General features: G+C 45.5%; 1 protein-coding gene across 1 annotated transcript in view; it reads left to right on the top strand.

The window, feature by feature from the left end:
- Positions 1-15,353, top strand: part of vax2 (ventral anterior homeobox 2) — a gene marked incomplete at both ends in the record, with an annotated part of 74,107 nt that extends 58,754 nt beyond the window's left edge. Inside the window, one exon of the mRNA XM_084311810.1 lies at positions 14,850-15,353. Coding sequence (XP_084167936.1) covers positions 14,850-15,353 — 504 coding nt within the window. The remainder of the gene's footprint in view (positions 1-14,849) is intronic.
- Positions 15,354-22,929: the final 7,576 nt, after the last annotated feature.

Here is a 22,929-nt window from a genome sequence, read left to right as displayed (position 1 = left end):
AGAAAGAATATTGCCATTCTCTAAGACAAACTCTAACCTTAACCAGCTCCTTAACAGCGCCTAAACTTAACCGTTCTAACCTTAACCAACTCCGAAACAATGCCTAACCTTAACCTTAACCTTAACCATGCCTAACCTTAACCGGCGAAAGAATACACGTTAAAAAAAAAATCACGTTAAAAAAAAAAGTTTTGATGGGATTCGAACTCACCAACAACGGACTGCAGGATCGCAGGACCACTGCTCTGCCAGGTGAGCTATAGCGCCGAATGAGAGTCATGGCGTATTTGGACGGTTACGTAATTCCGTAAGCTCTGCCGCGCGGCAGAGAAAGTTGCGCGTCACGTGCCTGTCGGGGCCAATCAGGCCTACCCCGGAAGTCACTTACTGTTGCGGAACAGTTACACGCGGCCAGGCCACCGGGAAAACTCCCGGTGCTCCCGATGGCTAGTCCGGGCCTGGATATCGGAAAATATCGGTATCGGTTTTCAAAAAAAAAAATAATAATTATATTTTTTTTCTTTTTTTTACATTTATATAACCTTTATTTACCCAGGCAAGCAAGTAAGAACAAATTCAGATTTTATTTATTGTCAAAAGTATGCATAATGTTGTGTTAATTCCACAACAAGAGATATGTAATGCTAATTACCTGAAATTATTCCGTTTTTTGGAGGGGGAAACCCTACATATATCGGTATCGGTTGATATCGGTATCGGAAATTAAGAGTTGGACAATATCGGTATATCGGTATCGGTAAAAAAGCCAATATCGAGCATCCCTAGTTTTTATTAAATAGACAATACCAAAAAGAGTAAAATAGTGCAATAGTGCAGTGCAATACAATTGTAGAATATAATAGACATAAAATTAGCACATAAAGTGCAGACATATAAAATCTGTTTTTTTACAGTGCAATAAAATAGTTCTGGATTACTGTTTAACAGTTTAAAGTAATCTTTACCTTCTCTGTTTGGTATCAGTTTAAAACTTGACAGTCTTCTCTCCTGTTTAATACCCACTTTGACCCTTCGAACCTCCCACTCAGGGAGCAGTTCCCTCTCTCAGGGTGCAGTTCTAGGCCTGGGTCCTACACAGTTTTAAAGCCTGACAGTCTTTCTTGCTTGATACCCACACAGTTTAATACTTGACAGTTTTGAACCTGTAATAAAAAGTAATAGACAGAGTAAAATATACAACAGTATCATCCACATACATACAGATGGGCTTGGCAACCAATTAACAAAGTCACAATATCATTAATATAAATAGTGAAGAGGACCTAGAATTGAACCCTGCGGCACACCTATAGTTATTGATAAAAATTCAGATTGGGCATAACCCGACTTTACACACTGACTGAAAGATAATCTTGGAACCAATCACATGCATTTCTATCCAAACCAATACTAGCTAATCTTTCGAAGAGAAAGCGGTGATCGACTGTATCAAAAGCTTTTGACAGATCAATAAAGATAAAATAAACGTGATCTAGCAGAGGTAAATGGCAAATATGAACCACAGTCCAGATTGCTCGTAATCGAGATAAAGGTAACACCTCTTAAGTATTCTTACACGAATTGTTATGGCTTTATTGTTTTAAAATCCCCCATAAGGTTGTGGGTCCACCAGACCCGTGAACATGGGGCGAGGAACAAAAACGCAAACACCACACAAGGGTTAATCCCCATAGTGTGCCGTCACCTGCCGTCTCGGTGAAACCCCCGGTGTTACAGCGTGACAGTAACGCACACTTCCTGAGCGGCGAGGTCAGCTAGCTTCACTGTATAGGAGGTCTTACTGATGGGGCTGTTTGGGTCTTACTCGTAAAGGAGATCATGTGACAGATATTGTATGTGTCTGTGTGTGTAGGTGTCTGTGTGTGTGTGTGAGGGTCGCGTGTTCCGTTCACATGTGACCTCTCAGTGACTCTGTGTGTGAGTGCAGCTAACCGAGCCGTGCTTCCACTCACATTGTCATGTTTGTAATTGTAGCCGCGGCACAGAAGGTAGTAAGGTTTTATCCAGGCTTTATACATTGTGTGTAAGTGTGTGTATGTGTGTGTGTGTGTGTCTTTGTGTGTCCGTTGTGTGTTCCCATGTCATATATTCCGACGCGTGCGCTCTGTGTATGTGTTTCTGTATACGTCTGTGTATACGTGTGTGTGTGTGTGTGTGTGTGTGTGTGTGTGTGTGTGTGTGTGTGTGTGTGTGTGTGTGTGTGTGTGTGTGTGTGTGTGTGTGCGTGTGCATGCATTGCATATGCATGTGCGTGTCGAGGGCGGCTGCGTTCTCCTGGTGCCGTCAAATCACCAAATTGTTGTGAAACATTAATAAAATTACACAATGAACTCTTTGCAGGCGGCTACTGCAAGCCGTTGTCTATAGCCAATCCCTACTTTATCAGGATTAGGTCAGTGGATTTCTAAGATATGTCCGGGATGAGTTGATGGGAGCTCTGCTGCGTGTGTAAACGATGTGTGCTGCTCGCTAGATGTGTAGGTATTAAAGGCGCCGACGGAGAAGAGTTGCGGCTAGATGTGTAGGTAAGGCACCGACGGAGAAGCGTTGCGGCTAGATGTGTAGGTAAGGCACCGACGGAGAAGCGTTGCGGCTAGATGTGTAGGTAAGGCACCGACAGAGAAGAGTTGCGGCTAGATGTGTAGGTAAGGCACCGACAGAGAAGAGTTGCGGCTAGATGTGTAGGTAAGGCACCGACAGAGAAGAGTTGCGGCTAGATGTGTAGGTAAGGCACCGACGGAGAAGAGTTGCGGCTAGATGTGTAGGTAAGGCACCGACGGAGAAGAGTTGCGGCTAGATGTGTAGGTAAGGCACCGACGGAGAAGCGTTGCGGCTAGATGTGTAGGTAAGGCACCGACAGAGAAGAGTTGCGGCTAGATGTGTAGGTAAGGCACCGACAGAGAAGAGTTGCGGCTAGATGTGTAGGTAAGGCACCGACAGAGAAGAGTTGCGGCTAGATGTGTAGGTAAGGCACCGACAGAGAAGAGTTGCGGCTAGATGTGTAGGTAAGGCACCGACAGAGAAGAGTTGCGGCTAGATGTGTAGGTAAGGCACCGACGGAGAAGAGTTGCGGCTAGGGGGCGTGATGATATGCACGTTTTTAAGATTCCATATGAATTTAAAAAATTCTTTTGATGTCACAATTTGATTAGATTTTTGATTCTTTATACATTAAAGTTTACTCATACTACAGAGCTCTTATGTATATATAATATAAAACATAAAAGATAGTTACAGTGCAGAAACGTATGTTAAGTATAATGTAAAGAAAAGACAAAGATCCCTATGTGCACAGATACGTCAGGGACATCACCACTAGCTCTAGAGACTGGCACATTTAATGCCACCCCAGAGGAGGGACAGACTTTGTTTGATGAGTTAGTTAGAGTGAGTTAGGTGAAATTAAGAGCTGAGGCCCAAAGCAAGAGAAGAGGATTCCACACATACTGGGATTAATCACTTAACAAATATGAATACATGGTTACAGATACTCTCACATTCCTGGAGCCCATCAAATTGGCTTTACACATCTAATCAAACTAACAGTTCAGTTCTATACATTCAAACAAGTCTATACTCACATATTCACATGCTTGTCAATTGAAGAAATGGGGACGGCTGGATACCTGACCTCCTGATTTAATACTGTTTTTCTCTTTTATACTAAGCATGACATCACACACTGTCTGGCCTTTTCTGGCCAATCAAAAGTTACATCCAAAACATTGTCTCTACCCTGGGCAGGTCTCCCCAAATACGGTCATGTCATTTCACACCTGGCGTCCTGCTGACTTTGGCAGAGAGGATGATTCCTCAGAGTCATTTCTTGTGTAGCAGTTGAATAATAAAACATTTCTAATTTGTATCATTAGTGTAATGAATTATATATATCCAGAATTAAAACAATGTGTTCGTTATCTATAGTTCAATACCAGAGATTCTATATAAGATGACACCAAACCTGTATTTACCAGACTGAACTTATGGATTGGATACTGAGATTTCCATAATATATATATATATAAACATTTTAACAGAGAAGTAGAAGAATTGTTCTATTATCCTCATAGACAGTTGAAATTCTAATGACATTCAAATATCCCTTTTTATCTAATAAGTCAGATTCATGTGATATAGTTGTTATAGATATATTTCCAGAGTAAGTCTGTGGTAGTCTGCTATTGTCAGACCAGCTGTCTCTGCTGTTAGCTAGTCACACTGAGGTGTGACTTTTGGTCTCATTGTTCTGGTGCTGAGTTTTAAGAATAGCCTTTGTAAAGTACTGAGCTCTCTATTTAAAGCATACATGGTTACCACCAGTGGTGCAGTCGTGGTCACACGCGGTTACACGCCGTGTTACTAGATGATCAGTACGCGCGCACAAAGATGCGCTCTATCCATTCGTTGTGCGCTAAGTACGCGCGTGCGCGGCGTGTTACCAGTTCCCATATTACGACTGCACCACTGGTTACCACAGATTATCTTTCTCAGTTGTCTCCTTTGATTGTACATTTCTACACCATGCCCAGTTGTCTACACCAGATATGTAATATATTGAAGAGAGAAACTCCTATCTGCTCCTCCCAACCTAATGACCTTCCAATATACCCTTTCTTAAGTTGTCGAGGATATTCTTTGTTATAGACGCACTCAGATGCAACGCTCGCACCCCCCGGAATGTGGTTCTGTTTACACAGAAGAACAGTTGTCCTAGTGGGGGGTTTTACGATGTCCTGTAAAGAGATCTAAAGTCTTATCTGGTTTTCTCATCTTCCTGTATGTTGTTTCAACCTGTTAGCTGGCATTCTAGCAGACACCCAAGTTACACAGTATTTGTTGAAATTAAACAGTTTATCAAGTCAATGGATACGACATGTCCTTTCTTGAGCAGGATGAATGTGAACAACTTGAGTTGTGCTTCAGGAAGGGAACCTTTTTGTAGCAGATATTATTTGTCAAGCTTGGGAGAGAGAAGACAGAATACTTTGTTTAAGTCCGAGCTGTAATCCGTAATCATGTAATCCGTATTTAGATAATGAAACGTAGCGTGTAATGTAACATTGGAACACTGCAACAGTATTTTTGGTGTCTTATAAACCCATGAGGGTTGGGCACTTTGTGTGCATAAAATAATCAAACAAACAATCAATCAATTTACAGCTTGATTTCACTCAGAATTTTTTTTTATTGTATTTCAAAGTTGTAAACAATGAAGAGTAACCACACACTAACCAGATAGTAACCACCTGATCTCATGTCTTGGTTCATATCTTGAGTCTTGAGATTGTCACACCCCCTGGTTATAGCTGAGTCTTGAGATTGTCACACCCCTGGTTATAGCTGCGTCTTGAGATTGTCACACCCCTGGTTATACAGTAGCTGAGTGTTGAGATTGTCACACCCCTGGTTATAGCTGAGTCTTGAGATTGTCACACCCCTGGTTATAGCTGCGTCTTGAGATTGTCACACCCCCTGGTTATAGCTGAGTCTTGAGATTGTCACACCCCTGGTTATAGCTGCGTCTTGAGATTGTCACACCCCTGGTTATACAGTAGCTGAGTGTTGAGATTGTCACACCCCTGGTTATACAGTAGCTGAGTGTTGAGATTGTCACACCCCTGGTTATAGCTTGAAGGAAACGTTATGGAACACGGGAGGATGAGTGATGGAAAAAAGAAAGAAGATTCAATTGTTTCTTCTTACTGTGGAAACAGTTAGATTAGATTAGATTAGATCAGATTAGATACAACGAAAAGAGGTTTGGCATCCAACCAGAGTGCAAATGTAACAGTAAAGTGGAATAGTAATATAGCAAAGTGCAATAGTAATATAGTAATAAAATGTACACAGGTATTCCTGTCACTCAGTTTACGAAACCAGTAATGAGGCAGGCTACTCACTAGAGTGCTGGAGGTATGCCTGCGTCGTGGTGGTGGTGGTGGTGAGAGAGAGAGAGAGAGAGAGAGAGAGAGAGAGAGAGAGAGAGAGAGAGAGAGAGAGAGAGAGAGAGAGAGAGAGAGAGAGAGAGAGAGAGAGAGAGAGAGAGAGAGAGAGAGAGAGAGAGAGAGAGAGAGAGAGAGAGAGAGGGAGAGGGAGAGAGAGAGAGGGGGATGGAGGGAGAGAGAGAGAGAGAGAGAGAGGGGGAGAGGAGAGAGAGAGAGAGAGAGAGAGAGAGAGAGAGAGAGAGAGAGAGAGAGAGAGAGACGAAAGTCGGTCAGGTCCATATTAATTTTTCATATGCATGATTTCTCTCAGGGTGTGTGTGCAAGTTATTCTCCGTGCTGTGACCCCTGACCCCAGCATGCCCCCTGATCCACGTCCCAACCAGGCACAACCTGCCACACGCTATACATTAAAGTTATGCTTCAGCCCATCAATTAAACATCCTGTACAAGGGACAGGCAGAGTTCACTGAGCTTCATCTCAACCTGCTGGTGGGGCGCGCTGCTTTGTGCTGCTGTGAGAGATGATGGGGAAGAAAGTGATGATGATGATGGTGATGATGATGGTGGTGGTGATGGTGATGGTGATTTTATTTTATTTGATTTTATTAGGGATCCCCATTAGCTGGTGCGATAGCAACCAGCTAGTCTTCCTGGGGTCCACACACACAAAAAACATACAAAAACAATCACTATTGCAAAAACAAAATTATTAAAAGTCAGTACACACAATGCATAATGAAACTACTGTAACAATTAAGATAGCTAAAATTACATTAGTGTAAAACTAAAACAAAAAGTTACTTTACAGTGTTAAAAACAATTTTAAAACAATTTAAGATTATTTAAAAAAGTGAATCTACTGTAAATGCAGCAGAGGTTCCGAGGCAGGCCATTCCAAAGAGTTGACTTACTGACTTAAGCCTTTGCACTCCCTGCGGAGCATAGGCCACTGACGATTTCTTTCCATGTTGCACGGTTTTTGGCCTCCCGAACGATGTTGTGCCATCCCAGTCCAGCCTCTTTCATTTCCCCTTCCCTTCCCAAACGCTTGCCGCGTTTCCTCTTTCCAGGTGGGTTCCATCGTAGGGCTTGCCGGGTGATGTTTGTGTCTTCCTTTCTCAGGGTATGGCCTATCCACATCCACTTTCTCTTCTTTATTTCTTCTGGCGGGGGTAGTTGTTTTGTGCGCTCCCACAGGTCCAGATTTGTAATGACATTTGGCCATCTCACTCTTAGAATGCGGCGGAGGCAGGAATTTATAAAGGACTGTACTTTCTGCTTCAGCCCTACGGTTGTCTTCCAGGTCTCCGAGCCATACAGGAGGACTGATTTAACATTGGAGTTAAAGATCCTCAGCTTTGTGTTGGTTTTTATTTCGCGAGACCTCCATACTCGACCAAGTAGGTTGTATGCCGTTCTTGCTTTTCCGATTCGCACTCTGATGTCTTCTTCTGTGCCATCCGCTGTATCTACTACGCTCCCAAGGTAGGTAAAGGAGTTAGTTTCTTCGATGGCCTCTCCCTCTAGTTCAATGTTTTGCTGGCACTTTGTGTTGATCTTCATAATCTTGGTTTTTACCCTATTGATCTTCATTCCTAGAGTTGAGTCTGTTTCCTTTAGTTTGTTGGTCTTTTGTTGCATTTGCTGGTGACTGGGTGATAAGAGAGCTAGGTCATCTGCAAAATCGAGGTCTTCAAGCTGGTGCATCAGTGTCCACTGGATGCCGTTTCTGGCTCCTTCTGTTGTCTTCTTCATGGTCCAATCAATGGCCAGCAGGAACAAGAAGGGGGACAGCAGGCAGCCTTGTCTCACTCCGGTCTTTATCTCGAATGGGTTTGAGGGCTCCCCTCTGTGCAGTACCCTACTTGTCATCCCGTCATATGATCCTCTGATGATGTTGATGTACTTCGGTGGGATTCCATAGTGCTCCATCAGGTGCCACAGACTGTTCCTATCTAGACTGTGAAGGCCTGTTCGAAATCGATGAAGTTGATGTATAAAGAGCTTAGGGCTGGGCGATATGGCCAAAAACGTTATCGCGATAAAATTATAAAATTATTTTCATATAACTCGATATCGATAATTATCGTCGATATAATGTCTGTCAAGTTTAATTAACTTATTATGCCCGGCGCCGATGGACGGGCTATTAATACTTGTTTTGCTGCTGTGAATGTCTCGAGAGTCGAGTTGATGTCGTCATCAGTCCGCGCACGTTAGCAGTTAGCCAAAGCAAGCAGAGTATCTCATGACAATGTACAAAAAATTACCCTAAAATACTCTGTTCCGCCCAATTCATTGCAACGACGTCCACCGTATACCCCACACTACTATAACAGCTACCCTCAGAATTCAAAACACACACCAACTCGGCAGGTAAACTGTAAAATTGCGCCGTGCAAGCTAATTAGCCCTAGCCAGCCTTGTTTACTGAGTCCTAACTCCGCGTCTCCTTCCGGGTCTCCTTCCGCTATCGGCCATCTCCTTCACTGATTGGTTGTTAGTGCGTGTGCTCATATCCAAGCTTGGAAAATCGATATATCGAAACTTTGCGACCACGTTTCATGTTTATTTCGAGGAAATAATTTATCGCGATAGTTATCGTTTTATCGCCCAGCCCTAAAAGAGCTGTTCCATTCCAGTGACTGTTCGATGATGATCCTCAGTGTGGCGATCTGGTCTATGCATGACCTTTCTTTCCGGAATCCTGCTTGATGGTCTCTGAGGAGCATGTCAACGGCAGTCTTCATCCTATCTAGAATTATCCGGTTGAAGACTTTGCTGGCGGTTGAAAGTAGCGTGATCCCCCGGTAGTTCTTGCATAGTGCAAGGTCCCCTTTCTTTGGTATCTTCACTATGTAGCCTTCTTTCCAATCTTTGGGTATCCTTTTTTCTTGTCAAATTTTCCTCATGAGGGGATGGAGTGCTTTGATGCTTGTAGTGATGTCGGTCTTGAATGCTTCACTCGGAATGGTGTCTGGTCCTGCTGCTTTCCCATCTCTCAATTGTGATATTGCTTTCCTAGTTTCTTCTTTTGTTGGGGGGGTCATTTTCAGTGGGAGTGTGTCTGTTGCTGCTTGTATATCTGCTGGGATGCTCGCTGGTACTCTGTTGAGCAGCTCTGTGAAATGTTCTACCCATCTCCTTGTTTGTTCTTCCTTTGTGGATAGTGTGTTTCCTGCCTTGTCTTTTATGGGCTTCTCTGATCTCATCCTTCTCCCCGAGAGCTTCCTGGTGATGTTGTATACCTCTCTCATGTTTCTCTGTCTCGCTGCTTCTTCTGCTTGTGTAGCAAGCTCTTCATAGTAGCATCTCTTGTCCGCCCTGACCTTTTTCTTTATTTCTTTATGTATCCTGTTGTATTCCTTTGTGTGCTTCTCCTTGGCTGCTCTCGTCCTGGCATTGTTGAGGTGGTCCTTTGCCTTTTTCCTCTCCTCCATGCTGTCCAATGTTCTTTGGGTGATCCACATTTTGTTTTCTTTCTTTCTTCTTCCCAGACTTTCCTCGCAGGTTGTTTGCCACACGTTTTTTGATCTTCTCCCAGCTTTCGTCGATTTCTTCTTCCCCACTGCCCATTTCAGCCAGGGCCTGGAACTTGTTCCTCAGTGTGATCTGGAAGTGCTTCTGGTGTAGTTTTTCTTCCAGTTTCTTGGTGTCATACTTTGTTATTCTGTTTCCTGGGGTCCCCCTTTTCAGCTTCAGTTGTACCTTTGCTATGACTAAGTGGTGGTCTGATCCCACATCTGCACCTCTCTTTGTTCGCACATCGAGCAGAGATTGTCTGAACTGCTTCCTGATGCATATGTGATCGATTTGGTTGCATGTTTTCTGATCAGGGGACACCCATGTGGTCTTGTGAGTTTCTTTATGTGGGAAAAAGGTTCCGCCAATTACCAGGCTGTTGTCTGCACAGAAGTCCAAAAATATCTGCCCATGTTCGTTTCTGCAGCCCACTCCTTGCTGTCCCATGACTGGTACGTATCCGTTGTTTTCTTTTCCCACTTTGGCGTTCATGTCGCCCATCAGTATAACCACCTCCCTTTCCGTTGCTTTGAGTAGTGTGTTCTGTAGTATTCCATAGAACTCCTCCTTTGACCCTTCTGTGGCATCGTTGGTTGGTGCGTATGCCACAATGATCCTGAGTGTGATTCTTGGATGAGACGTTCTGAACTTTGCTGTGATGAGTCTAGAGGAGACTGGTTCCCATCCAATGAGAGCCTTCTCCGCCTGTGTTGAGAGCATGATGCCTACCCCCTGCGTGTGTGGGGCGCCTTCTTCTTCATGTCCAGAGTACAGTATCTGTTTTCCGGATGCTAATCTGCTCTCTCCTGAACCTATCCATCTTGTTTCATTTAAACCTAGTATGTGTAAGCCGTAACTTTGCATCTCCTTTGCGATGTTGTCAGCTTTCCCTGCTTCATACATGGTGCGCACGTTCCATGTTCCTATCTTTGTAGGTTTCCTGGTTGGGAGGACATTCAATCTCCTAGCTTCCCAGAGGCTTTGGCTAGCAGACGTCATATTTTCCATTTCGGATCCACCACCGGGAGACCTTGCGCTCAATCTGTCAGTGTTTTCGTAATCAACTCTTTGATTCCAAAGAGTTAATGCTCTAAAAATAAAAGATCTCCCCAAAGCGCTGGTTCTAGGACCTGGCAATTCAAGCTGTCCACTACTGGAACCTCTAGTGTAATGCTCGTGCACAGTATTACTAAAAACAATCTGATTATGTATAAAAACAGGAGTTTTACTGCTCATGACCAACTTGAACAGCACAAGTATATTAAAAGACAATCTATTTTCAACGTTAAGCCAAGAGAGGCGGGCATGCAAACAGCTCACATTAGACCTTAGTGAGCAGCCCAGTACCAACCGTGCTGCCCTGTTCTGGACCACCTGGAGCTTCCTGAGGTCACCACTGGCAGCAGATGACCACATCGCCGAGCAATAGTCAAGATGACATAAAACTAAACTTTGCACTATCTGACATAAAAGGGGACGGGCAACAAAAGAAGCACATTTCCTGGAAATACCAATTGCTCTTCCCATTTTTAAAACAATATAATTAATATGCTGAGACCAAGACAGATGGTGGTGATGATGATGATGATGGTGGTGGTGATGGTGGTGATGGTGGTGGTGGTGGTGGTGATGATGGTGGTGGTGGTGATGATGGTGATGGGGATGATGGTGGTGGTGGTGGTGGTGGTGATGATGGTGATGGTGATGATGGTGGTGCTGGTGGTGGTGGTGATGGTGATGATGATGATGGTGATGGTGATGATGGTGGTGGTGATGATGATGGTGATGATGGTGGTGGTGGTGATGATGGTGATGATGGTGGTGATGATGGTGGTGGTGGTGATGATGGTGATGGTGATGATGGTGGTGGTGGTGGTGGTGATGATGATGATGATGATGATGGTGGTGGTGGTGGTGGTGATGATGATGATAGTGATGGTGGTGATGATGATAGTGATGGTGATGGTGGTGGTGATGGTGGTGGTGGTGGTGGTGATGATGATGGTGATGATGCTGATGGTGGTGGTGGTGGTGATGGTGGTGATGATGATAGTGATGACATGATGATGATCGTGATGATGATGGTGGTGATGATGGTGATGATGGTGGTGATGGTGATGATGATGTGTTATGCTGTTTCCTTTCACTTAATTATGCATTTTGATGTTTTGTTTTTGCCCGGATAAGTGAAAAAGGGACTTTCAGTTAAATACTTTAGTATTTTATTTACAGTCAACAGCTCCTAGCATATTGTACTTAACACAATGGCGCCCGAGCACGGATATATACGTGTTTCGATTCCACCCGTTGTGGACAGAAGCACGGACATGTCCGTGGGAAGGTTGTTTTGGCTTTATTCCATTTTAATAACCTATTCAAGGTCGCCAAGCGGCACTGCAGATGTACCCTACTCTTTGAATTCGAGAAAGTGCAATACCGGCCAGATCCTCTTAGGGGCGCTATCGCGATAATGCAGTGTGCCCTGTGGCTGAACGGAGCATTCTTTTTTTTGACTTTCAATGGAGTTTTCAGTTAGCTGGATTCTGGATGTGCAGCATGTAGCTTGGATTACGTTTTGGATTGCGGATTTCACTATGCAATAAGGGGATTTATCATCAGCCAATGGACATATCGATCTACCAGATGGCGATCGATAACGGGGAAATGCTCGGGGAGATCCAACCGGCTCATGGTAAGATCTTTTTCACGTAAATTACAGCCCGATCGAGCCTTGTTATGATACGATACGATACGATCGGCCTATGTGGCTACTTAGACGAACACGGTTATTGGTAATCAACAGTGATGGGAATAACGGCACTATAAGTAACTTCGTTACTAACGGCGTTCGTTTTTTCAGTAACGAGTAATCTAACGGATTACTCTTCCAATCTTAATAACGTCGTTACCGTTACTACAAAAAAATGCGGCGCGTTACTATGAATGAACCTGTTTCTTTCATCAGACATATCTCTGCGCCGAGAGGCAATAATGTTCTTCCTTGTTTAGTGGACAGTGCGCGAGCCAAGCATACATGCTGACGATTGGCTGAGGTTGAATACAATGTCATGGTAAGCCAATCAGAGGTGGAGGTGGGCGGGTGTCTAAAGCATCCAGAGTCTGACACACAGCGCGACAAGACAAGCGATCAGTCAGCGTGAGTCTGACACACAGCGCGACAAGACAAGCGATCAGTGATCAGTCAGCATGAGACCGCGGTCCGTGTAGTGTACGTTTTGAGCTCAAAAACGAATCCAACGAACAACACAATGTCAACATGAGACCGCGGGTCCATGAGCGTTTTGTGTTCACTCTTTGCAGCGCAGCCCAGGGCACTGAGTGGCTCTACTGCAGTGCTGACAGCCTTATCAACAGTGCTGCACTTCCTGGTTTAATAGCACAGGCTTCAGCTGCTCAGAGATATATCTCTGTATGTCATGCATGTCTTAAATGTAATGATTAGATTAGTTTAGATGATTCGATTAGATTCTTATATCTGTATGTTGTGTATGTCATTGATTGATTGATTGAAAAGTTTATTAACAGATTGCAGAATGGGTACAGTACAGTACAGCTCAATACATACAATTGTTAAGGGGATGCAGACCAGAGAAAGACTTTCGTCATAAATGTCATGAATTGAAAATGGGGGACCCTGATGTAAACAAGACGAAACTCTTTCTCTGGTCTGCATCCCCTTAACAATTGTGTGTATTGAGCCGTACTGTATTGTACCCATTCTGAAATCTGTTAATTAAAATGTTCAATCAATCAGTATATATTTGTTATTTATTTTTGGTATAGTGCTTAACAAGCATAATTTAATGTTGCCCAGTTGTGGCCTGTTGAGGGGCAATACATATCAAAAGTTCCAAAACATCTATTCTGTTTGTATTTGTATGATCCACTATATAAACATAGTAATTATAATATCTACATAGCCTACATGGCATTTGATTGGAGGCTAGTCTCACTTTGTCCCACAGCAACATTAAAATAGTTTAGATTTGTGTATGTTGTTTATGTAAAAAAAAATCTTGAAAGTAACGCAATAGTTACTTTCTGAAGTAACTAGTTACTTTTATAATTTGTAACTGAGTAAGTAATTTAGTTACTTTTTGGAAGAAGTAACTAGTAACTGTAACTAGTTACTTTTTTAAAGTAACTTGCCCAACACTGGTAATCAATAATAAGAAACGACGTCCCCCGCCCCCCCCCTTTCATGCATACATGCTTGAGGATCGTGCCGATCATATGCAGTTTGAGTTTTAACTGTAGCATCTGTATAACGGAAATGCCATTGGATATAACGTTAGTAACTATTAGCCCTTTATCTCGCCTTCCAGGAAATATACTAGACCAAATGCCGTATAACGCTTATATTCACGGCGCTATAAAATGAGAACGTATTGATGAAAACGTATTTCTTTAATCCATTTTGAAGGGACGGTTTATGGTCCCAATTGACAATGAGAATGGACAGATAGCAATACTATAAAGTATAGATTTAGCTCTACAAACAGCCCCACGTCTGTTTACATTTGCCGGTCCTCTAGAGATTTATTAGACGCATCCCAATGGCCCTGAATGTGTTAAACAAACAAACTTAAACAAACAAAAACAAATATTGTACATAAACAAACTTGAAACTTGAACTTGAGTACATGTACATATCACACTATATATCATATTGTATAGTATGTACATATCACACTATATATCATAGTGAGGAAGAACAATTGAACTTCTCTCACTGTGCTGCATAGTGTCTGCACTAATATCATTGACCCGCCCCATATGTTCATCGGGGAGCCTATTAGGGCTGTGAAGTGTGAGACATGGAAAGTGCCTGGAGCCAACCATGATCAGATGTGGTGAGAAAAACAACACTGTTGATCCAATGAGGTGTGTCAGGGGATTACAGCAGCTCTCCGTGTTCTGCACAGGGGTTTAGGTTTATGCATGTATGAGTGGTTTACTACAAAGGTATCGCATGTTCCTATATACCTATCTCTATTTGTAACTACTGTAGAAGCGTGCACGCGCACTCACACACACACACACACACACACACACACACACACACACACACACACACACACACACACACACACACACACACACACACACACACACATACACACACACACACAGACACATGCACGCACGTGCACACATTGTTGTGATGTGTCAATTGGGAACATCATGCAATGCCAAAAGCATGAAATTGGGTGATTTCAATCATTTGTAGTGCAGTATACTGTCAAGAGGCTTTGGTCTGCTTTCTGTGTGAATACTGCTTCTAGGACACGTCTGCATTATTCTCTCCCTCACCGCTCGCTCTCTGCTCTTGTGTTGCAGGTCAAGGTGTGGTTCCAGAACCGCAGGACCAAACAGAAGAAAGACACGACCAGGGACTCGGACAAGCGCTCGTCCTCCACCTCCGAGTCCCTGGCCACGTGTAACATCCTGCGCCTCCTGGAGCAGGGCCGTCTCCTCTCGGGCCCCGTGCCGCCTCCCAACCCTCTCCTGGGGCCCCTCTCCCACACAGGGCTCAATGGCTCGCTGCTGGGCAGCCCCGGCTCGGCCCACTCCCCCGGCGGAGGCGTGAGCGGCATGAGCACGCCACCTCACCCCCTGTCCGGGGGCACATTCGGCCTGGCGCTGCCCTCGCTGCGGGGCACCCCGCCCTCGCCGCGCCTGGGCCTCCCCCCGCCTCACTCACTCTGCTTCTCCATGCCGCTGCTGGGGGGCGTGCACCACGAACTCACGTCCGGCTACGGCTGCGGCTCCTCGGCCTTCGAGCCGTACACGCGGCTGGACAGGAAGGAGGCGGATCTTGGGGGGAAGAAGACAGTTTCCTAAAGTACGTTGGAAAAAAGAAAAAAGAAAGAAAGAAAAGTGCAGCGGCCATTTTTAGACATTTCTTTGCTACTCCGTCTCTCACCCTGACCGGCCACATAACACTCTGCTGTCTGATGAAGGTGGACAGACAAGGGGTAGGGGGCGGGGGGAAGACCACAGGGGGATTTGCTTGGGCCATGCACCGCCATTTTGTGTCACTGGCTGCACACTTTTGTTTTCACGCTCACCAGCTGCTGACACACAATGGCAACAGGACATGATGTGACTGAGGGTGATGATGTCCACACTCACACACACACAGACACACACACACACACACACACACACACACACACACACACACACACACACACACACACACACACACAAAAACTTGCTTGTACATTTTGTGAACTCTGAAAGACTTTCTCTCACCACCGTCTTCTTTGTGGTTTAAATTACTTTCCTCTTGGTCCTGTGGGTTCGTCGTGTGTGTTGTTGTTGTTGTTTTCTTTTCTCTATATAGGTTTAATTTACTGTTCAGAAAAAAGAAGAAAGACTAAGAATCGGCACGCTAGAAGTTCGTCGCTTTGGAGGAGGAGAGGACAGTGCTTCTTCATACAGAAAGACATAAAAAAAAATCATGGATCATAACATTTTCTTTTCCCTTTTCTTTTCTTTTCTTTTCTTTTTTATATCAGTGTCAGTCTGTAGTGTCCAACAGTGGTTTGTAAAATCTTTATTTGGTTTTGTTTGTGTATCCGAAAATAATAGGATTGGAACAAATGGTGTAAAAAGTAAAAAAGAGAAAAAAAGAAAAAATACAGACGAAATTCTGCTATATGAAAAATGAAGGAATGAAAAGATGGCCGTCTAGGAGAGAAAGCTGGATGGACCTGTCCTTGCCAAAGTGTACTATGGATTTAAGCAGTGCTTTTGCATTGCTGCACTCCCATCCTCCAACCTCTGCAGCAAATTGAGGTCAACCTCAGGGAGTTGACCTTTCAACCCATAGCTTAAGTCTTTTATGTGTAATTCACCAGTGAGTATATATTCCTCCCCACCGTACAGCAGTTTAAGAGACGCTCTGGTTAATGTGCTGATCCTCTGTAAGATAATCTCACAGTGTTGTGAAACACAGGCTTTGGGGAAGAACAGCCTGCATACACAGGAAGAACAGCCCGCGTACACAGGAAGAACAGCCCGCGTACACAGGAAGAACAGCCCGCGTACACAGGAAGAACAGCCCGCGTACACAGGAAGAACAGCCCGCGTACACAGGAAGAACAGCCCGCGTACACAGGAAGAACAGCCCGCGTACACAGGAAGAACAGCCCGCGTACACAGGAAGAACAGCCCGCATACACAGGAAGAACAGCCCGCATACACAGGAAGAACAGCCCGCATACACAGGAAGAACAGCCCGCATACACAGGAAGAACAGCCCGCGTACACAGGAAGAACAGCCCGCGTACACAGGAAGAACAGCCCGCGTACACAGGAAGAACAGCCCGCATACACATGAAGAACAGCCCGCGTACACAGGAAGAACAGCACGCGTACACAGGAAGAACAGCCTGTGTACACAGGAAGAACAGCCTGTGTACACAGGAAGAACAGCCCGCATACACAGGAAGAACAGCACGCGTACACAGGAAGAACAGCACGCGTACACAGGAAGAACAGCCCGCGTACACAGGAAGAACAGCCCGCGTACACAGGAAGAACAGCCTGTGTACACAGAACCATAACGCAAAAGACCAGGCAACACGTTTTTTAACTGACCGGGCAACGCATATTCAAAGGAACTAATTGTGAACCCAATGATCTCAGTGATTGGACGTTTTATTATTATTTTGCTCTCATGACATAAGAGCAAAATGGCCACTGTGTGAATACAGTCAATTATGATAAAAAAAATAAAAATAAGATAATAAAGTGTCCAATGTTCTGACATAAACCATACAACTATCCATGACTTGATAACACAATCAGGTCTGCTTTGCTGCGGGTTAATTCTGAATGTTGGCCACAATATGGCAACAGCAACAACAACAACAATAACAACAATGATGAAAAAACTAAGTTTCGCATGTCACATCCTATTCATAACTTCTTTTTGTATTTTTTTGTATAGAGAATTATTATCCACATGCATAAGATGCAATAAGCAACGGCATTTAAATATTCTATTCTATATATATTCTATTTGTTTCTTGGGCGTTTTATTTCCCCTGAAATTGGTATCTTCTTGCTTTATATTTCTCGTTTCGATACCTAACACTGATATTTGGCCGTCCCTCTTCCACGCATCTTAAATTATACTCCTTCCTTTCGATTCCCCCTTTTATTGAAAGCACTCCTCTGGCAGTTTACGAGAGCGCTTCATCTTAGACAGCGACGTGCCGGGCCGAGCGAACACCTACAAGCTTTTCGGTCTGCGAAAGCAAACATCTCCGGGAACACTTCAGCCCACGTCCAGACAACGCATCGCCGCGGGTTCACTCGCCGGAGAGCGAAACGAGGGAATTCATGCAAGACGGGATGAAAGATCAATTCTAACCACGAGAGTCTTCTACTCACACGTTCCCAGAGGTGTTTATGCTCTTGCTCTGCTTCCCAAAGTGATTTGAATCAACAAACTCACCCGCCATCTTCTAACCGTTTCAAACTCAATCTTAAGGTCAGGAAGAAGACGCTAGCCCACCTTTTCATAACGAGCATTTCTCACCTTCTGTTGCATGTCTCCCTTATTCACTGCACCCCCCCCCCCCCCACACAACGTGTCTATTCAGTTCTCTGTTCTATCTCACTTTTTTTTTACGAGTTTACAAGCTTACGGGCCTACCATCTCTCTCCCTCACCAAAGGTCACATGACATCAATTAACAGTTAAATGGCCCCCGTCAGTCGCCACACACGAGGGAGGTCAAGGTACATTCAAAGCAGTGTGGCATCTTTCCAGCGATAAAAAAACGTCTTACTGTGTGTGTGTGTGTGTGTGTGTGTGTGTGTGTGTGTATTTAAAAGGTTCTGAACTTAACTGTGACCCCCCCCCCACCAGCTATGAACACTCCCAACCAGAAATGTGTTCACCAACTTTCCAGTTCCTTTTTATTTGTTGTTGATAACGGCATAGTAAGGAGTCGCCGGCGGAGGTGCGGAGTAGGTCCGCTGTCTCTCTCTCTCTCTCTCTCTCTCTCTCTCTCTCTCTCTCTCTCTCTCTCTCTCTCTCTCTCTCTCTCTCTCCCTCGCTTCAGCTCCCGGCGCGGTGTTGTTGAACGCTGTATTATTTTCCATAAGCACCATCCATAATTCACACGCCTCCGCATCAAATATTGAGCAGAGAGATAGAGCTGAGAGGTCGGGTTTTTTTTTCTTTTTCTTGGTGTGTGAGGGGAGACTCGCCCACTCGCTCCCGAAAGAAAACACCTTTTCCTTTAAGGTCTCGCGCCCCCCCCCACCCCCCCCCCCCCCCCCCACACCCCCCCCCCCCCCCCCCCCGGCCTCCCACAGTGTCGTCTAGTAGTGTCCTTGGAGTGCTTGCTTACGTTACCGACCAGCCGTGTGTCCAACTTAGCTCTGCCATTGTTGTGACGTTTATTAACAGTTTCCTCACGCCCCCCACCCTCCCTTCTCCATTCTTTTACTATAGACGTCCTGTATTTATGTTCAGCCCGCGCTCATTCAGGTCTCAGCACCCATCCCAGATGGCAGATTAATGAATAAAGACACTCGCTTGCTCGAGTTAAAACATCCACGCCGGTATTTAGTAGCGTTTTTCATTTTGAATGCGGTCCGTTTTCATCTATCTCGGCCCCGTTCGCCCCTCAGTGACTGGGATCGAAGGTGTGTAGCTTGTATGTTTTCAGTTTTAAGGTTTAGCCGACCTAACCTGGTTTCAAATTACAACATCACTTTTAGCTTTTAGCTATTTGTCAATGTCAATATTTTTTTATTTTCTAAGCACATTTACATAGTCAATGGGATCTGTTGTTCAGCCTCACAATGCTATTGGATAGTCAATGTGTTTATAGGTCCCACCCTCTGGCCTCTGAAGTTGCTAATGTCTTTTTAATTTGGGCTTCACAGGGTTAAATTGAATTGAACTTGGCCCAACGGCGGTCGCTAAAGCTCACAAAATATCTCGCGCTGCGTTTCCGAACACATTCGGCCGTCTCCCGTGACGACCGCGATGCGCGTGTTGCAGGTCGGCGGCTATACGCGGCTGCTCCCGAACGGGACCCTTCCGGCTCGCTCAAAAATCCACTATAGCTAGAACGCTAGAACTCCAACGAGTCGAGAGGCGTTTCGCTTTTCTTTCACGAGGCCCGCAGTGGTTTCTGTTCCCAGGACAGGTTAGCTCTCCGATCGGACGCTGTCCTTCTCCTCATCAGCCGAGTAGAAGCGATGCTTTATTTCCTAACGTGCATCCTGTGACATCCTGTGACATCTTGCACCTGTGCGTCGGCTGTCACAGAGACACAGAGACACAGAGTCACAGAGACACAGAGACACAGAGACACAGAGTCACAGAGACACAGAGACACAGAGTCCCAGAACCATTTCCTAAAGGACACTGATGTGGAGAAGTCTGCCTGTTGACTCCTGCTATGGTGCTACAGAATCATGTCACTGGTCAAAGTCATTTGAGATTGTGTGGAAAATGTTCCCTTTACTTTGAAATGAACCCAATCTGTGTCTGATCTGCTGTTTTTATTTATTAAATTTATTTTTATTTTTTGTTTGTTTTTTAAATGCACAGCAAAGTTCGTACAACATAGCCTCCTTTCTTTTGAGCAGTAAAAGTTGTATGTTTTTAAAAGAAAAGAAAAAAAGTCATGTCAAGTTAAACGGCGCCAGCTACTACTGATGTACATAAATATATATATGGGTCTTTGCACAAGTGTCTCCATGTCCGTTCCATGTGATTTTAATGAAGAAAAAAAAAAAGGAAAAAAAACGTTATATATGCTTTACAAATTCTTTGTCTCATTAACAATTTGCACTTATTTAAAGAGGCTTTTCTGCTGTTCCTGATTTTGAAAGAGCTGTTTTCAGGCTCGGCCATGGCCAAGATACTGTATAATATGTATATGTATTTTTATTCATATGCATATAAATATATGTCTATGTAATTTGCCCTTTTGTGCTTTTCGTTTTTTCCTATTTCTCTCTCTTTCAAGTCTGAAGTCCGAATGTCTGTGGCACGGGTTGCGACACACGCCTGATTAAAACAGCCAATACAACACGAGCGTGAGGGTGTGCAGGAGCACCTGTGTGAGCGCCTGTGTGTGTGTGTGTGTGTATGTGCGTGCGTGTGAGTGTGCGAGCACGTATTTTGCTACACAAATACACGTGTATTTATTATTTATTTATTTATTTATTCATCCGCACTTGTGATGCAGACAAATACTCCGGCCCGGCGAGAAAAAGGACCGCGAGTCTCCTCTCTCGCTCTCTTGTCTGTTGTCGTTCGTTTTGAAATTTTTATGGCTTCATGAATTAAAACCGCTGCAGAGATGTCTCTTTGCAAAACTGCCTGACCAGCTCTCCCTGTTCGCCAAGCCATGCGGGACAAGTGAGTCCCCTAAATTATACAAAACACTAAAAGCACACACACACACACACACACACACACACACACACACACACACACACACACACACACACACACACACACACACACACACACACACACACACACACACACACACACACACACACACACACACACACACACACTCTCTACCTCCCCAGCCAGCTGTGCTCCAGGCCCAGGCTTGTGCAGGGGGCAGCTCCTCTGCCACAGCCAAGCAGGGACAATTGACCCACGGGGTGCCAATTATAGTGATTGGCGCCTTTATTTGAGCAGGGGAAGAGGCGAGAGGGGCATCGGAAAGAGGACCAGATGGGTGGCCCGTTTCGGAGGTACGGGAGGTGGGGAGGTGGAGTGGAGGAGCACGCATGGGGAGGGGAGGAGGAGAGAAGAGATAGGGAGGGGGAAAAGCCACCCTAGGGCGAGAGCCGGGGCGAGAAGGAGGTAAACAGTTATTAGCGGGGACCGAGGGCGCTGTCTGCGTGGCGGGAGTGGTGGCTCTCTAATGGGGTTTTGATTGGTGACTGATTTACAATTGGCCCGGCCCTAATGTGTTATTAGGCGGCGTATGTCTATGATCGAACAGGGGAATTCTCCCACTCTGTTCGAGGTGTTTCCCAATCCCGGAAGAAGTGCACGTTGCTATTTTGGGACGTCGAAAAAACGTGACACCTCTTTTTTCGACGCAGGCGAGAGGAGCGGTCCCCCCCCCCCCCCAGCGGTGACCACTCCTCCACAGAGGAGCTCTACGGTATTCCCACAGGGCCGCACGTCCGCTCAACGCTTTCCCATTCGACGGGGTCTCGAGCTAAACGTCGGGTGTAAAACCAGCGGGTCCCGTCTCTCGCGACCCGCGTGAGTCCAGTTAAACGACGCGATGCGTCGACATTCATCGCGTCCATGTTTGTTTACAGTCTGTTTACCGTCGGCAAACACCGAAGGCGCAAAGATGACAGATTGGCGCTCAAAGCTCTGTGTTGTGTGTCGGCAAATGGGCTCCTTTCTGTGTCGGCCTCCTTTTGATTTTTTTTGTTTTTTCTCTCCCCAGCTTAATAGGCAGTCAGCATAGGCTTTGTGTGTGTGTGTGTGTGTGTGTGTGTGTGTGTGTGTGTGTGTAGAGGGCCTGTGGCCCCGAGCCTTTAGGCACGCATCACTGTCTCGCTCTCCCCCTTCTCCTCCCCTACCCCCCCCCCCCCCCTTCATCCCTCCATCCCTCCTATAAAGCAACTCGCTGTCGCCCATCGGGGGCCCCCCTCCTCTAATTAGGGTCGCTAATTGGGGGTCGTCCGGGGCAGGGACCCCTCCACACCTGCACGGTCATGTGACATTCAAAGAGGTGCGCGGGGTCAAGGGTCGCCAAGCAGGGTGGGGGTTGGGGGGGGGGGGGGGGGGGGGTGGAGGTTCTGGATTGGTACGACCGACCTCTAGAGCGGGTGCTCAGTAGTGTTAGTGAGAATGGATGAACGAGAGGGAGAGAGAGAGAGGAGAAAAGGAAAGGATGAGACTCTGTAGGAGAAGGAGAAAGCAGTGGATGAAAAGAAAACAAGGTGAGAGAGGGAGGGAGGGATGGAGAGAAAAGCGAAAGAAAGAAAGAATTCAGAGGATGACGGGAGAGGAGGAAGAAAATAAAGGAAAGAGAGTGACGGAAGTGATGAGGAGAGAGAAAGAGAAGATACAAGGAAGAGGCGCAAAGAAGGTGGAGTGTGTGGGGGGGGGGGGGGGGGGGCTGGCGGTGGGGGTTATTCCTTCAGGGGTTAATTGCTGGGTGACCCCAAGGGCCGGACAGCTCAGCGGAGGCCCCAGAGTCCGCTGGCCAAGTGATGTCTGCTTGTTTTGACATCATTCACACAAGAGCTGGGACCTCGCCTCCCTCCGACAAGGCCGCATTCCTGAGACCTGGACCGGGCCGGCCCCCGAAAACCTGAGGGAGGGAGGGAGGGAGGGAGGGAGGGAACAAGCGGAATTCTTCACCTTCTCTTTACATTTGCTTTAGAAGTGT

The sequence above is a fragment of the Notolepis coatsorum genome, assembly GCF_963971535.1.
Source record: "Notolepis coatsorum genome assembly, chromosome: 4".
NCBI classification, from domain to species: Eukaryota; Metazoa; Chordata; class Actinopteri; order Aulopiformes; family Paralepididae; genus Notolepis; species Notolepis coatsorum.
The sequence above is the reverse complement of the archived record's forward strand: the minus strand, read 5'-3'. Positions and strand labels throughout refer to the sequence as shown.